The sequence below is a fragment of the Rhineura floridana genome, chromosome 4 (genome assembly GCF_030035675.1).
Source record: "Rhineura floridana isolate rRhiFlo1 chromosome 4, rRhiFlo1.hap2, whole genome shotgun sequence".
Taxonomy (NCBI): Eukaryota; Metazoa; Chordata; class Lepidosauria; order Squamata; family Rhineuridae; genus Rhineura; species Rhineura floridana.
This window is the reverse complement of record NC_084483.1, coordinates 60,092,962-60,109,278: the sequence shown is the minus strand read 5'-3', so window position 1 is coordinate 60,109,278 and position 16,317 is coordinate 60,092,962. Positions and strand designations below refer to the sequence as shown.

Below are 16,317 nucleotides of genomic sequence, written 5' to 3'. Positions count from 1 at the left end.
CATTTTGCACAAGCTGCAGTTTCCGAACCGTCTTCAAAGGCAGCCCCACGTAGAGTGCATTGCAGTAATCTAATTTGGAGGTTACCAGAGCGTGGACAACTGAAGCCAGGTTATCCCTGTCCGAAGTTGGTAGAAGGCACTCCGTGCCACCGAGGCTACTTGAGCCTCAAGTGACAGAGATGGTTCTAGGAGAACCCCCAAGCTACGAACCTGCTCCTTCAGGGGGAGTGCAACCCCATCCAGGACAGGTTGGACATCCACCATCTGGTCAGAAGAACCACCCACTAGCACCATCTCAATCTTGTCTGGATTGAGCTTCAGTTTATTAGCCCTCATCCAGTCTATTGTCGCAGCCAGGCACTGGTTCAGCACATTGACAGCCTCACCTGAAGAAGATGAAAAGAAGAAATAGAGCTGCGTGTCATCAGCATACTGATGGCAACACACTCCAAAGCTCCAGATGACGGCACCCAACGGTTTCATGTAGAACAGCATGGGGGACAGAACTGACCCCTGCAGAGCCCCATACTGGAGAATCCAGGGTGCCGAGCAATGTTCCCCAAGCATCACCTTCTGGAGCTGACCTGCCAAGTAGGAGTGGAACCACCGCAATGCAGTACCTCCCACTCCCAACTCAGCCAGTCTCCCCAGAAGGATACCATGGTCGATGGTATCGAAAGCCGCTGAGAGATCAAGGAGAATCAACAGAGTCACACTCCCCCTGTCTCTCTCCTGACAAAGGTCATCATACAGGGCGACCAAGGCTGTTTCCGTGCCAAAACCAGGCCTGAAACCCGACTGAAATGGATCCAGATAATCGATCTCATCCAAGAGTGACTGAAGCTGGCCTGCCACCACTCATTCCAGAACCTTGCCCAGGAATGGAACATTTGCTACCGGCCTATAGTTATTAAGATTTTCTGGGTCCAGGGAGGGTCTCTTCAGGAGTGGTCTCACTACTGCCTCTTTCAGGCAGCCAGGGACCACCCCCTCTCGCAGAGAGGCATTAATCACTTCCCTGGCCCAGATGGCTGTTCCATCCCTGCTAGCTTTTATTAGCCAAGAAGGGCAAGGATCCAGCACAGAAGTGGTTGCACAAACCTGTCCAAGCACCTTGTCAACGTTCTCAAGCTGCACCAACTGAAACTCATCCAAGAAATCAGGACAAGGTTGTGCTCTGGATATCTCGCTTGATTCACCTGCTATAACACTGGAGTCTAAGTCCTGGCGGATGCTAAAGATTTTATCCTGGAAGTGCCTAGCAAATTCATTACAGCGGGCCTCAGATGGTTCTACCATGTCCCTGGGGCCAGAGTGTAATAGCCCCCGGACAATTCTGAAGAGCTCTGCTGCCCTCACTGTCCCTAAATACAGCTTACCATAGGCACTTACCAGTGTATAATTGCATCCACTAGGAGTTCGCCTCCATCTGCATCTTGGTTCATAGCAGGGATGCAAGCTCACAGCACGCATGCGTGCCATCAGCCAAGATGGCGGCAGAGGCTTCAGCCCCTTAGGAAAACCTCAGCTGCCATCTTTCTTAAGGGCACCGCTGCATGCGCAACCTCAGAACAAGGTAAGTTAAGGAAGGGAATGGCGGAGCCCCGAAGCTCTCGCCCTGCAATCCGCGGCAGCAATCCTGCCGCGAATCACAGAAGGGGAGCAGAGGGGGCCCCCAGGGGCTCCTGTAGCCTCAGGGGCCCTCAGGCCACAGCCCCACCTGGCCGCCCCTTGGAACCGGCCCTGGAAGTATGGTGTCTCCCTTAAAGTTATATTTCCCACCATCCTTAAACTACAATTCACAGGATTCTGTGGTGGGACTCGTGCTTTAAATGTATTATGTGGATCTGCCCTATTATGCTGTGCATTCATTAGGGAAATGAAAAGAACAATTATAAAGATACCTTTTAAAACAGGGCTGTAGCTCAGTGGAAGGGTACATGCTTTATGTGCAAAGGTCCAAAATTCAAACTCTGGAAGAGACTATTGCCTGGAATCCTGGAGAGCCAATGCTAATCCATGTCAGCAGTACTGAGCTTGATGGTACCAAATGGCCTGACTCAGTATAAAAGAGAAAAGAGACCCAAGGGCCACAGTAACTCAAATTTATTTATATATTTTATTTACAACATTTATATACCGCTTTACTGTAAAAAAAACCCCTCAAAGCAGTTTATAGAAGGAATTAAAACAATAAAAGTATTGGCAAAACAGTTAAAGAGAGCTATTTAAAAACATTCAAAATAATAAAACCAACAATGAGTTAAAAACAGAAAAAACATAATAGCTTCTACCTGCCTGGGTAGGCTTGCCTAAACAAAAATGTTTTTAGCAGGTGCCAAAATGAGTACAATGAAGGCGCCTGCCTAATGTCAATAGGCAGGGAGTACCAAAGTGTAGGTGCTGCCACACTAAAGGGTTGATTTCTTATAAGAACAGAACAAGTACTATGTGGCACCCATAACATGGAAGGCACATCTTGAACTTGGCGTGGTAGCAAATCAGCAACCAGTGCAGATGTCAGAGCAGAGATATTATGTGCTGATAAGGTCTCACTCATGTGATCAATCAAGCCACAGCATTCTGCACTAACTGCAGCCCTGGGGTCAGGTTGTGCTGCATGGGGCTTTCTGTGACCTTGGCTGACTGGCTGCCAGGATTTTTTTGGCTTTTGGTTAGGAATGCTGACTAGTTGTGGGATGCTGAGTTTTCTTCTAACTCATCAGAATCTTCTTGTGGTTGGTATGGTATTGCATATAGGAAACCATCACTGTCTTTTCTTTTTCTTTTTCTATTTGCATTTCATTTACCTCTGATCTTACTCCCTTACATCCATAGCAACAGTAACAGTGGTTCCATGTGGTCAGCTCAACCCACCATGTTATTTGCATGATGGTTTTTTTCTTGCCCAATAGTGATAAAAGAAAATTCACATACTGGGAAGTGTGGCTTCAATTGCTGTCATTCCCAATCTACTGCCTGTGAAGGTAGACCAAACCATGAGTGTTTTCTCTCTGTCAATTGTTACTCACTGGAATTGGGTGGCGGTCAAAGTGAGTTTATAGCAGCCCACAGAGTAGGCAGGAAAGAGTAGAGAATCTTTTTAACTCTTACTCATTTCTCATACCTCTCTCTGCAGTGAAGGGTCTGTGAATACATTTGGAGCAGCCACGTTAAAAGGCAGGCAGGGCATTCCAGGTAGGGCGTTGCCAACCCTACTTGGATATGGATATAATTGCAGAGGATTCCTAGTCAAGCCTTACTAACAGCACAATCCTTACAGTATCTACACAGAAATAAGTCCTCTTGATTCCTATGGACCTTAGTCCCTTAGTAAGTGTGTTTAGAATTGCAGCCTCCAGGGGCATCCATCATTACTCCTGAGTGCTCCCATCTAACATCTCCACAACACTAGGCTCCTTCTTCCTACAACAACCTTTTGGTGACTGGCCTGAGGGCACTTAAACCCTTCTTGTCAGAAGCAAGTAGGCTAGATTAAACGTTCCTTACCCAAGATTTCTAAGCAAGTAAGAAGGAATGATCCTGTCACTTCAGCTGGACCTGGAAACACCCTCATTTAGCTAAGATTTCTATCATAATTTGCAATCAGTTAATTTTTTGTTTGTTTGAGTGGTATGCTCCAAGCAAATGTGGTTGATGCTTAATGTATCATGCTTAATGACATCACTAGGACCCACCCCAATGACATCACTAGGGCACACCCATATGACATCACTAGGGTCCACCCCTGAAATCTCAGGGTTTGGGATGCTTCTAACCTGGCAACCCTACTCCCTTGGAGTAGCACCCTTGACTTGACTGGCAGGTTAAGAATTGCAGCACAATTCCTCCCCTGACCTCCCCTCTGAGATGTGTCATGCTTCAGCATTACTTTCATTTTATCTCTTTGTAAAGACCTTTGAGGAAGGATAGAATACACTGTAGATTGAAAGTGTATTTTACTTCATTCCTCCTATCATTTGAATTTCATTGATGATGAAGTTTAGTTGGTTGAAGTCTTATTTGAGTTTTACATATTGTTAATTATGGCCTTTAATCTAGATGTATCTCCCAGTATGGAACCTTTCAGTGTTATCAATACTTGAGATAAATTAATTAATAAGTAAGTTCCTACTAAAGAGCAATACCTGACGGAACGCCTCTCCCGCAATGTACCTACCCGGTCGCTGCGCTCGACGTCGAAGGCTCTTCTCCGGGTTCCAACGCATAGGGAGGCCCGGAGAGCAATAACTAGAGCTAGGGCCTTCTCAGTGGTGGCCCCCAAATTATGGAACGCCCTCCCTGACGAGATACGCCTGGCGCCTTCCTTATTATCTTTTCGGCGCCAGGTAAAGACCTACTTCTTTGCCCAGGCATTTTAAATGTTAAATTTTAAATTTAAAATTTAATCTATTTTAATTTTTTGTCTTAATTTTGTTTTTAAATATGTTTTCATATTCTATTGTACCCACACCTGTATTTTAATCTGTTTTTATCTTGTTGTACACCGCCCTGAGAGCTTGTTGCTAAAGGGCGGTCTAAAAGTGCAATAAATAATAATAATAATAATAATAACAATAATAATAATAATAAATTGTGCTGTGAGGCTGCAGTTCTAAGCACATTTACTGGGGAGTACATCCCATTGAACTCAGCAGAACTTACTTCTGAATAGATGTGCACAGGCTTGCACTCTGAGTGTACAATAATACAACACTTTTTGCTTTTTAATATGTTTTTAAAACTTTTTTTAAAAAAACAATGTTTTTAACATTTTTTAAAAAAGGTCTTGAAAGCTTTTTAAAAAAAATGTTTTTAAAGATGTTTTGTTTTAATGTATTTTAAAGTCTGTTTTTATGATGTTTAAAGTGTTTTTAGTGTTTTTGTTTGCCACCCTGGGCTCCTGCTGGGAGGAAGAGCTGGATAAAAATCCAATAATAAATAAATAAATAAATAAAAACTCTTTAGCTATCTTAAGATTGATTTGTTGAGTAGTTTGATTATGGTATTACACTAAAACTGTGTATATTAATTACTACCATTCGAGGGGATTCATATATCAAATACATATGACTATGTAATCCACAGGGATGTTAAGTAAGGTCTTAATGCTCAAAAATATTTCTCACAACAGGTAATGAATTCATCGTCATGGAAGTAAAGTATTTTATTGAAAGCCCAGTGCAAGAAACATATGAAAAAGACAAAGACAAAAATTCAATTCGCAAATATCATGAAGTTGGACAGTTGCTAAGACTTTTCATTATATTTAAAAAATTTAAATAGCCCTCTTAATACTCATGAACTATTCTGAGTTTTAGCACCTAGGCTATGCATATTGACTTTTCCATCTGTTCCTATCAATCATTTCAAAACTTTAAAAAGCCACTTTCCCAATAAGATCTAACATAAATAAGATCTAAGATATAAACAAAGACCACTGTAATGAAGAATTCTGAGGTATGGAAAATTGTGAAAATCCATGCATTCAGAATCTGCCTATTTCCTCAACAAAATCTTCTACTGGTTTTAATGTGCATTCATTCAGGAACCACAAATAAATATCTTAAAATAACCAAGAAAACAAAACTGTAGTAGGAGACTGAGCGAATGAACAACAAGCAAACAAGGGACTAAATGAAAGGATGGATGCTCTAGAGATTCAACAGTAACCTGTACCCATTCAACATTATTTAAAACCTGAGGAAGGGGTGAAAACATGTGCTTCCTCTCACTATGATCTTTTCTGCCTTTCCTTTTTGCCTTACAGATAATACCAACCCAGACTTCATAAAATAAATTCCTAAATGAAGCAGTAAAAAATTACTTTCACCATATCTTGCAACACACCTCTTTTGCATATTCCTGAGATTTTTCCCTATGGGATAACAAATGTATTGATGCCCTGCAAACAACCAGGTTTCTAACTGAATGCTGTACTTCAGATTGTCAGTGCTTTGTCTGACACTTAAGCTATATTAAGCTAAAATAGGTATAACTACCATTGTCTGAATTCAGACTCCCAGTCCCTAGCACACATTAAATCTGCACTTAACTCTTAAGCTTTCATTAAGGATTGGGGGGAAACACATTTTTTCTTCAACTGTCTTGGTTTCAAGTGTTACAGTCATCGTTCAAGTAATTAAGGGTGGTTAAAGGGTTTAAAAACTGTTTTAAAAAACCCCAAGCTAGCTCATCTTTGACCTGTGGCAACTATTTTGGTAGGATTCCAACAGAACATGTTATCATTCCAATCAGAGCAGAGTTTCAAGAATGCCCCCCCCCCAAAATGTAACACTGGGAAAATGGAGTAACTGTAAGGAAACTATGGATAGTAAAATGGCTAATATTAGAGACTATTAGGTGGAATAACTTCAATAAACTTTCAATGAGACTGAAGAAAGAAAATTTACACTCCCAACCTAGTGCTCCCTTGTATAAAAGCTGCTTTGGAGAAGATCGAAGGCAAAGCCCTTTCTCTTCTCCCTCTCCTTCCTTTTTTCTTGTGTGTCATGTCTTTTCAGATTGCGAGGGCCAGCTCCAAAAGGCGGCTAGGTGGGGCCCTGGCCGAGGGCCCCTGGGGCTAGAAGAGCCCCTGAGGGGGCCCCTCTACTCCCCTTCCACGATCCGCTGAACTTCCAAGCCGCCCGCCATTCCCTCGCTCCACCTACCTTTTTCTGCTAACTTCTTTTGCAGCTGCCATTAACCAAGATGGTGGCCAAGGTTTCCCTAAGGTGCAGATGCCCCTGCCACCATCTTGGTTGACGGCAGAGATGCGCGCGTGTAGCACGCATGAGTGCCGTCAACAAAGATGGCAGCGGAGGCTTTAGCCCCTTAAGGAAACCTTGGCTGCCATCTTGGTTAATGGTAGTGCTGTGCACACAGCCCACATAGCCGTAAAAGACAGGTGACAGGTAGGTGGGGTGCGCACGTGGCTGCACATGCATGTGTGCACGCACATGCCGGGGTCCGGAGCAAGCTGGTGCCCCAGCATGCCTGGGGCTGGCCCTAGCAGAACCTTCTTGGTATTTATTTTTCTAAGCCACTCTGAGAGCCTTTATAGCTTAAGTGTGGGGTATAAATGCCTTAAATAAATAAAGCACATCTCTACGAGGCAGGTATGAGTTGGAGCACGGGCCGTTCGTGACACCTCAGCAATTCAGACATCAAAAAATGCTGCAGACAAGATTAGGGAAGAGAGATCATACACCAGAGTGACGATAGGGTGTGTAGCAAGAGCTCCATTGTGATTGACATTGTGATTCTGATTGTAATCAGAATAAATTATTTTACCAGGACTCTCCTATTCCAGTACTCTGAGGGAGGGAGCAGATTTCTAAAAGCAAGCATATGTTTCTAAGCTAATGGAAGGCACCAGATAGGGAGAGGGAGAGTTTCCTTGCAAATGACATGGCTATCTTGTAATGAGAGAGAATAATATTACTTGGAACTAATGATCTGCAATGTGGCAAGTTTCTTACTCACAGGCACATCCGTCATACTTGCCATTTTCAGCTGAATTGTACAACACACTAGGGAGATTGTCATTCCTTTTTTACATACCCCAAAACTGTGATAGCTGCCCTAGCAGGAAAACCACTGCAGCTCTGTTTCTGAAATTTAGCAGAATTCATGACCTCAAAAGGGGTTACTATCTATGCCTGCAAATGTTGCTCTATTCTGTCAAAAGGGGGGAAAAGTTCTTTTATTTCCCCAGAATAAAAGGGGAAAGGGAAATGAAGCACACCCCAAACCTTGAGCAAATATGCAACTATCCTTCTGAAATTTAGCACATTCATGCCATCTGAAGGAGCAACCCTGCCTGCAAATTTCACCCAAGTCTGGCAAAAGTTATAGACAGATTCCAAATTGGTCTGAGCCAAATCAGGTTATTTGATGAACCACTGAATTGGAGTCCGAGCTAAATCATGTGGTTAGTGAACACAGCTCATTTTTAGGTTATTGGCTTCCTGCACTGAAGGAGTTCTTTTCCCCCTCACACACGTGTACACAGAGATAAAAATGTAACAGCCTAACTATGTCCTCCGGAGAAACATTAAGGGACTGTAGGACTCAGTCTGTTCTTCAAAAGAGCTATGTGCTAACAAGCATACTCTTAACTATTTCTACTGACTAGAGTTTGAGAAAGAGCTGAAAAAGCTCAAAACATTTCAGGTCAATTCGAAGAATAAAAATAGCATTTAACACTTGTGAATATTTGTTTTAATTGTTGACTTGTGCAACTCTCTGTTCTACAAAAGTCTGTAGGTTTACAGTCCTAAAACGGTTAGGGTGGTCATGAAAGTATATGTGCAGGTTACAATTACCACAGTGCATATTTTATTAATTAGTAATAGCTTATGGGATGGTTAACTATTACTTTTTAAAGGGTTTTCACATTTCCCATCGAATTGCATTTGCCTATTTGTAGATTTGGTACCAAGGGCTATGATTACTTCAACAATGTGATAAACATTAGACATATCAATGTTTCCCACTGTAAGTGCCTATAGTTGTTTATTTATTTATTACATTTATACCCCACCTTTCTTTTCATGATAGAAACCCAAGGCGGTCTCCCATCCAGGCACTGACCAGACCTCACCTTGCTTAGCTTCAGCAAGGAGCTGGCCTCATGTGCCTTCAGACCAGTTGTTCTGTGCAATGTGCATGATACACCCGTAACTAAGCATCATTGCTAGCATATCTCCAAACAAAACCAATGGGAGTTGGAAGTGCTTAACTTTGGGTGGATTATTTCCATTGTCAATTTGGACAATGGACAGTCATTGACAATTTGACAATCCAGTCAAAATTAAGCATATGTGCTTAGCATGTGCTCTCTTTGAAATCAATGAGACTTATGGGTGCTTTGTACTGTGTCCTTTACATCTGCTTTACTGGGAATGGCAACAAATCCCAAAGCAGCTATGCAATGTATCAGCTAAAATATTATCACTGATGCCACAGGGATTCAGCAGGCAGATGTTTGGCCTTGAGCCTGGGTTCAAATTCCCATTCAGATATCTGCTCACTGGGTCATAAGTACACAAGAGCCTGTTGGATCAGGCCAATGGCCCATCTAGTCCAACATCCTGTTTTCATAGTGCAGCCTTTCCCAGCCTTTGGGTCCCCAGATGCTGCTGAACTACAACTCCCATCAACCCCAGCCAAATGGTCAGGAATTGTGGGAACTGCAGCATCTAGGGACCCACAGGTTGGGAAAGGCTGTCATAGTGGACTACCAGATGCCTATGGGAAGCCTCAAAACAAGACCTCAATGCAACAGCATTGGGCTCCTGCTGGAAGGAAGGGCAGGATATAAATCAAATAATAAACGAACAAACAGCACTTTCCCTACTTGTGATTCCCAGCACCTGGCATTCAGAGGCAAACTGCCTCCAACCATGCAGGCAGAACCACTGTGGCTAGTAGCCATTGATAGGCTCCATGAATTTGTCTAATCTTCTTTTGAAGCCATCAAAACTGGTGGCTATCACTACTTCTTGTGGGAGCAAGTTCCATAGTTTAACTATGTGCTGTATGAAGAAGTACTTTTATTTGTCTGTCCTGAATCTTCCAACGTTCAGTTCATTGGATTTCCATGAGTTCTAGTGTTATGAGATAAGAAGAACTTTTTCCTATCCACGTTCTCCATACCATGCATATTTTCCTCTTACACATCTTTTATTTAAACTAAACATCTCCAAATGTTGTAACCTTTCCTCATAGGGGAGTTGCCCTATCCTTGATTTGGGTTGCCCTTTTCTGAACCTTTTCCAGTTCTACAATATATATTTTTGAGATGAGATAACCAGAACTGTATACAGTATTCCAAGTGCAGTTGCACCATCAATTTGTATAATGGTATTATGATATTGACAGTTTTCTTTTCAATCCCTTTCCTATGATCCCTTTGGCTCAGTCTTCTCCCAAAAGAGGGTTTATGACCCTCCTGGGAAATGTGAAGTTGTAGGGGCAGGATTGCAGTTTGAGATTGATAGACAAATGGTCAAGGAATACCTAATCACTTTGAACAAGTTCAAATCTCCAGGGCCTGATGAACTGTATCTTAGAGTATTGAAGAAACTGGCTGAAGAACTCTCGGAACCAGTATTATCTTTGCAAAATTCTGGAGGATGAGTGAAGTGTCGGATGACTGGAGGAGAGCTAATGTTGTCCCTATGTTCAAAAAGGGCAAAAAAGACGAACCTGGGAACTACAGACTAGTCGGCATTGATCCCTGGGGAAATTATGGAGCAAATGATAAAGCGGTCAATCTGTAAGCACCTTGAAAACAATGCAGTGATCACTGGAAGCCAACATGGATTTATCAAGAACAAATCCTGCTAGACTGATCTTACCTCATTTTTTGGTTGGGTAACCTCCCTGGTAGACTGTGGGAATACTGTGGACATAATATATCTCCACTAGGGCTCCTACTGGGAGAAAGGGCAGGATATAAATCTAATAAATAAATAAATATCTCAACTTCAGCAAACTTTTTTGATAAAAAGGTTTTTTTGCCCCATAATATGATTAGCAAGCTAGCTAAATGTGGGCTGGATGGAACAACTATCAGGTGGACCTACAGCTGGTTACAGAATCGTACTCAAAGAGTGCTTATCAATGGCTCCTTCTCAAACTGGGGGGGGGGGGGTAATAAGCAGGCCTTGGTCTGGGCCCAGTGTTTTTCCACATTTTTATTAATGACTTGGATGAGGAGGTGCAGGGAATGCTTATCAAATTTGTAGATGATACAAAATTAGGAGGGACAGCTAATACCATAGAAGACAGAAAAAAATCCAAAGGGATCTTGATAGGCTAGAGCATTGGGCTGAAAACAACAGAATGAAATTTAACAGGGATAAGTGCAAAGTTCTACACTTAGGAAAAAGAAATCAAATGCACAGTCATAAGATGGTGGATGCTTGGCTCAGCAATATGACATGTGAGAAGGACCTTGGGATTGTTGTTGATCATAAGCTGAATATGAGCTAACAGTGTAATGTTGCTATGGTCCCCAGCTATGGTCTGAAGCAGCCTTTCCCAACTCCAGTGTGCCTCGAGATGTTGTTGGACCACAACTCCCATCAGCCTCAGGCATTGGCAATGCTGGCTGAGGCTGATGGGAGTTGTGGTCCAACAACATCTCGAGGCACACTGGTTGAGAAAGGCTGGTCTGAAGGCACATAAAGCCAGCTCCCTGATGAAGCTAAGCAGGGTCAGGTCTGGTCAGTGCCTGGATGGGAGACCGCCTGGGAACCATGTGTAAGCCGCCTTGGGTTTCATGAAAAAAGAAAGGTGGGGTAAAAATGTAATAAATAAATAAATAAATAATGTGGCTGCAAAAAAAGGAAATGCTATTTTAGGCTGCATTAACAGAAGTATAGTTTCCAAATTGTGTGAAGTATTGGTTCCCCTTTATTCAGCACTACTTAGGCCTCATCTTGAGTACTGCATCCAGTTGTGGATACCAACTTTAAGAAGGATGCAGACAAGCTGGAATGGGTTCAGAGGAGGGCAATGAAGATGATCAGGATAATAGAAACAAAGCCCTATGAGAAGAGACTGAAAGAACTGGGCATGTTTAGCCTGGAGAAGAGAAGACTAAGGGGAGATATGATAGCACTGTTCAAGTACTTGAAAGATTGCCACACAGAGGAGGGCTGGGATCTCTTTTTGATCATCCCAGAGTGCAGGACACAGAATAATAGGCTCAAGTTGCAGGAAGCCAGTTTTCAACTGAACATCAGAAAAAACTATAATGGAACAAATGGCCTAGGGAGGTGGTGGGCTCTCCGACACTGAAGGCCTTCAAGAGGCAGCTAGATAGCCACCTGTCATGTATGCTTTAATTTGGATTCCTGCATTGAGCAGGGGGGTTATTTATTTATTTATTTATTGCATTTGTATACCGCCCCACAGGGGGTTTACAACAATTAAAACATTAAAAACAAATATACAAATTTAAAAACACATGGCCTTACAGGCCTTTTCCAACTCTATGATTCTATGATCCCTAACATGACAATCGCCTTTTTCACAGCTGCTACACACCTCTATCCTGTATGTAATCATCACCTAGCTATCCTGTATGACCACAAGACCTCGTTCCTGGTCAGTCACTGCCAATTCAGAACCCATTACCATATCCATGAAATACCGTAAGTATAGTTTGCCTCAAAGTGCATCATTTCACACTTGCTTACACTGAATTGCATTTGCCATTTTACTGCGCATTCAACTAGTTTGAAGAGACCATTTTGGAGCTCTTCATAACTCCTTTTTGTTTTAACCACCCTGAACAATTTGATATCATCAGCCAACTTGGATACCTCAGTGTTCACCCCTAGCTCTAGATCACTGTGGACTGACATCTTCATTGAGTTATCCTCTACAGCACCAAGGTCTCATTCCTAGTCAGTCACCAGTTCAGACCCCATGAGCATATATGTGTTCTAATCTCTTTTTAGCTTACAATTTAAATTATGTTTTATTTAATTGTTTTTAACCATTTATTGATATTTGTAATATTTTTGTAAAACACTTAGAGGTTTTATTTACCAATAAGCGGCATATACACTTGGTTAAATATATAAATAAAATAAATGCAGAATTAAGATTTTTTGCCCCTATGTGCATCACTTTACACTTGTTTACACTGAATTGCATTTGCCATTTTACTGCCTATTCACTGAGTTTGGAGAGATCCTTTTCTAGGCCACTAACTAGGTGGCTTTATGCAAGCGCTTAGAAGAACTGGTGTGACATAGTGTCTAGGAAATTGAGGGTAAAAGCACACTCACTGTTCTGCTGGTTCCATGCATCTCTACTACTCTTTTCTGAAAACGGAGGCACACAAAGCTAGTCAAACCCTGTCCCTTTTTACTATGAAAGCTGGTGGGATCAGCTTGAGTGCTTTTGTTGTTGTTTTTAAATTCAGCTTCAAAGATATTTCACAACTGATTGGCAGATCAACCTGTTCCCCCTTCAAGTGTGGCCAATGTGTGTTCACTGCCTAAGCTACAAATCTGTAAGTCCCTGGTTCACGAATCTGCTTAGTGGCCTTAGGAAGCCTCAGTTCCCTCTCTCCCCATCTGGTATGTATAGAACTTACTTCACAGGTAAAGATTGTTTTAAGGATTGCAACTAGATAATGCATGTGAAGCACTTTGAACCCTTGTAAATTCAACTGCACTACACAAGTATTAAGCACTATTTTGTCATCCTCATCCCCGTCTGCAAATTGGGAATAGTAACAGTGGCCTCCTTTATTGGGCTACTGAAACCTGTAAGTGCTTTGAACACTTGAGATGTTCTATTGAGTGCTATTATTGTTAGTATCCTAAATAGTGATGCACTCTTAACATGAAGAGTGTTCTATAAATAACTTACAATAGTAAGAATATAGTTTTAAACACAATCTTTTCTTTTCTTCAAAATCTCTTTAAATTACTTGGAATTTGCTATAGTTACTCTCCTACAGCCATTCTATAACTCTGCCATTCCCAGTGGCAATTCGCTTTCCTAGGGCCATTCCACAAACCCATTATGGGTAGTCCTTAAATCATTTCAGAACCAAACCCCTTCCCTTCCCCACTAGGCTGATTTGCAGCATCTATTCCCATCAGTTCCTCCCGCCTCTTTGTAGAGAGTCAGTACATCCTGGCCTTCCACCCCATCATGCAGAAAAAGAAAGCTCAGTTTGTTCCACTCTTGGGGAAAACTTAAGATATTACATGCCACAATCATCTTTAGAGTCTCTTCACCTAGTGCATCTTTCAAGCACTTGCCAAAAGGTAAAGACTTTACACCACTCAGTCCTCAGCACGTATAAATCCAGACTTCCTCCTGACAGTGTGCCCAGCAGTGCCAGAAAATATTGCCATATGTCACCTATTTCCAATTACACAACATTTTGTATCATCGCATGTCAATTAACCAGAATATAACTGTTTTCCACTGCACCCTTTACCTTCAGGTTTCCATAAGCACAGTCATTAAAGTGAAAATATCCCTTCTTTTACTCTAATCATGATTAAAAGTGATTAAAGCAGGCTCGCTAAGAGTGCTTTTACACATGACCAGTGTAGTGGCAAATTCAGAAGTGCAGAGTCCCTTCATGTTAATCACAGCCACATCCCTCCCCCTTTTCTGCTCCTGAGTTGAGAATGAGATCATTGTTACTGCTTTCTCTCAAAACAGACACCCCTAGGAGTGAATAAGCACAAAATGGTAGGGTGTTAGCTACTGTGAAGAGTCTTCTCAGCAGCTGGCTCACCTTCTTTCACTCACTCTGATTGACTCCAATCAGCAGGAAAAGTCAATGGAGCATGTTAGAAGACTCTTCTCAGTGGCTAACCCACTCCCCTTTCATGCTGATTGACTCACAGGATGCAAAAGACATGGGACTCTGCTCTCAAAAAAGTACAGTAAAGGGTCTAATATCCCCTGAGACCCTGGATGACTACACCCTGCACATGGCACATGCAGCCTGGTCCTTTTTTACTTGGACGTATGACACTCTGCATTCAACAGACTTACTTCCACATAAGTGTACATAGAATTACAGTTTTAAAGTCTTAGGCTGCAATCCAATACTCACCTAGGAGTAAGTCCAAATGGAGCTTACTTCTAAGTAGACATGTACTAGATTGCAGCCTTACAGAGTTTTAGATTTATCTTTTTATTTGCAGTTTTTGTTTGTAATTTGGAAGCAAAAAATTCAACACCTGCTGGAGTCCTTTCAACTTTTCATGTCTCTCTCCCATTTTCTACCTCACCTTAAACAAATTTACATGTGTGGGCAAAAAGCTCAAAGGTGCTTATAGTGGAATGATGTGTGAAAACGCCCCAAAGGATATATGGAGTATGATTTAAGCCTAACCAGCTCTGGAATTGCTTTTTGCAATGAAGACTGGGCTAACAATTTTTTAAAAATAAAATAAATAAATAAATCCTTGTGAAGTCATCCGGAGTACATGATGCTTTCCTTCCAGGCAGCAGGACATCTATGCAGAGTACCAGAGCTTCCCACTGCAGAGCCTCGTCGCCACAGCATTTTAGTAACATTCCACAACGTTAGGACACACACCTCTTATCCACCCACCCACCCACGCACCCACCCGAGACACAGGCGCGCGAAGTGTCCCTTGCGTTGGGTGGGGATTTACTCCGGCTTCCCTCCTGCCAGGTAGGCGCTCCTCTCCCCACCATGTGGCAATATAAATAACAACCTGAGGCGCGCAGCTGCCCCTGCCACCCCGCGGTACTCACACGAACACGTGGTAGATGAACGCCCAGCCTCTAGGTCTCTCCAGCACGTTGTAGAGATAGTTTTGCAGCCTCCTGTACTTGGCGTTCCGCCGGTAGGTCGGGTTGCTGGTGTAGGAGAGCGGTTTCCCCAGCAGGCTCATCCGGGCTCCTCCTTGCTTGCCTCGCCGACTCTCTCGCAAGCAGAGCCCGCCGCCGGTGCCCAAGAGGAGTAAGCCGTCCCCTCGCGGGGGCACCGAGTTCAGGAGCACCCTGCTCCGGCCGGACTCCACATCCTTCATGCCGCTGCTGCCACCGCGACGCCCTGCCGAGCTGCTCTTCAGCCAGAGCCCGGCGGAGCCGCCCTCGTCATCTCCTCTGCTGTGGCTGCGGGGCATGGCATCACGGCGGGGGCAAAAGCTATAGCGGTGGTAGCAGCAAAGGCTGCGGGTACCCGCTTGGCTGGAGATGGGAGGCGAGCAGCTTCCTCCAGGCGCTAAGGGAAGAAGAAGGCGGGAGAAAAGAGACTGGGGCTGGAGGCGCTTAGTGCTTTCCTCACAGCTCCCGCCAGGCAGGAAAGGGGTAGGGGGAGCCGTGGGGGCCACCTTGCCAGCACGCAGCAGGGAGCGTGGAAGCTGGGGGCAGGGGAGAATCGATGGCTCCTTCTGTAAAGGCTCCTGTTTGCCTTTTGTTTCCCTCAGAGGCTCCAGAACCGCCTCACCTCCTCAGCGCTGCCCTTTCTTTACCGTAAAACTTTGGAGTAATAACAAGAGAGCATCTAATCACCAGCGATAAAGCAACAGAGCGCTGGTCTTCTCCCTTAGCCTCAAAGCGAGATTCAGGGACATTCACAAATGACACAAGGAAAACCAGTAACTGAGAGGGGGAAGGGGGAGAGAAGGAGGAGAGAGAGAGAGAAGTCGGCTGTCTTGGTTTCTAGAAATTGTAAAAGGAGGGGGGAAAGCCGTGGAAAGACACAAACTAGTGCTGAAGGCTCCTGCTGCTCCCCTTGGCTTGTCAGTACATTTTGCTCTGGCAGGGCGGGCGCTTCTCGGGCGGGCA

General features: G+C 43.4%; 1 protein-coding gene across 3 annotated transcripts in view; it reads right to left on the bottom strand.

The window, feature by feature from the left end:
* The window catches only part of KCNQ5 (potassium voltage-gated channel subfamily Q member 5), a 556,888-nt gene extending 540,931 nt beyond the window's left edge, over window positions 1-15,957 (bottom strand). For 2 of the 3 annotated variants that reach the window (XM_061623123.1, XM_061623124.1), the window contains exon 1: window positions 15,280-15,957. In XM_061623123.1, coding sequence (XP_061479107.1) covers window positions 15,280-15,653 — 374 coding nt within the window. In that variant the 5' untranslated portion in view covers window positions 15,654-15,957. The remainder of the gene's footprint in view (window positions 1-15,279) is intronic. The other variant, XM_061623122.1, reaches the window with a different exon arrangement.
* Window positions 15,958-16,317: the final 360 nt, after the last annotated feature.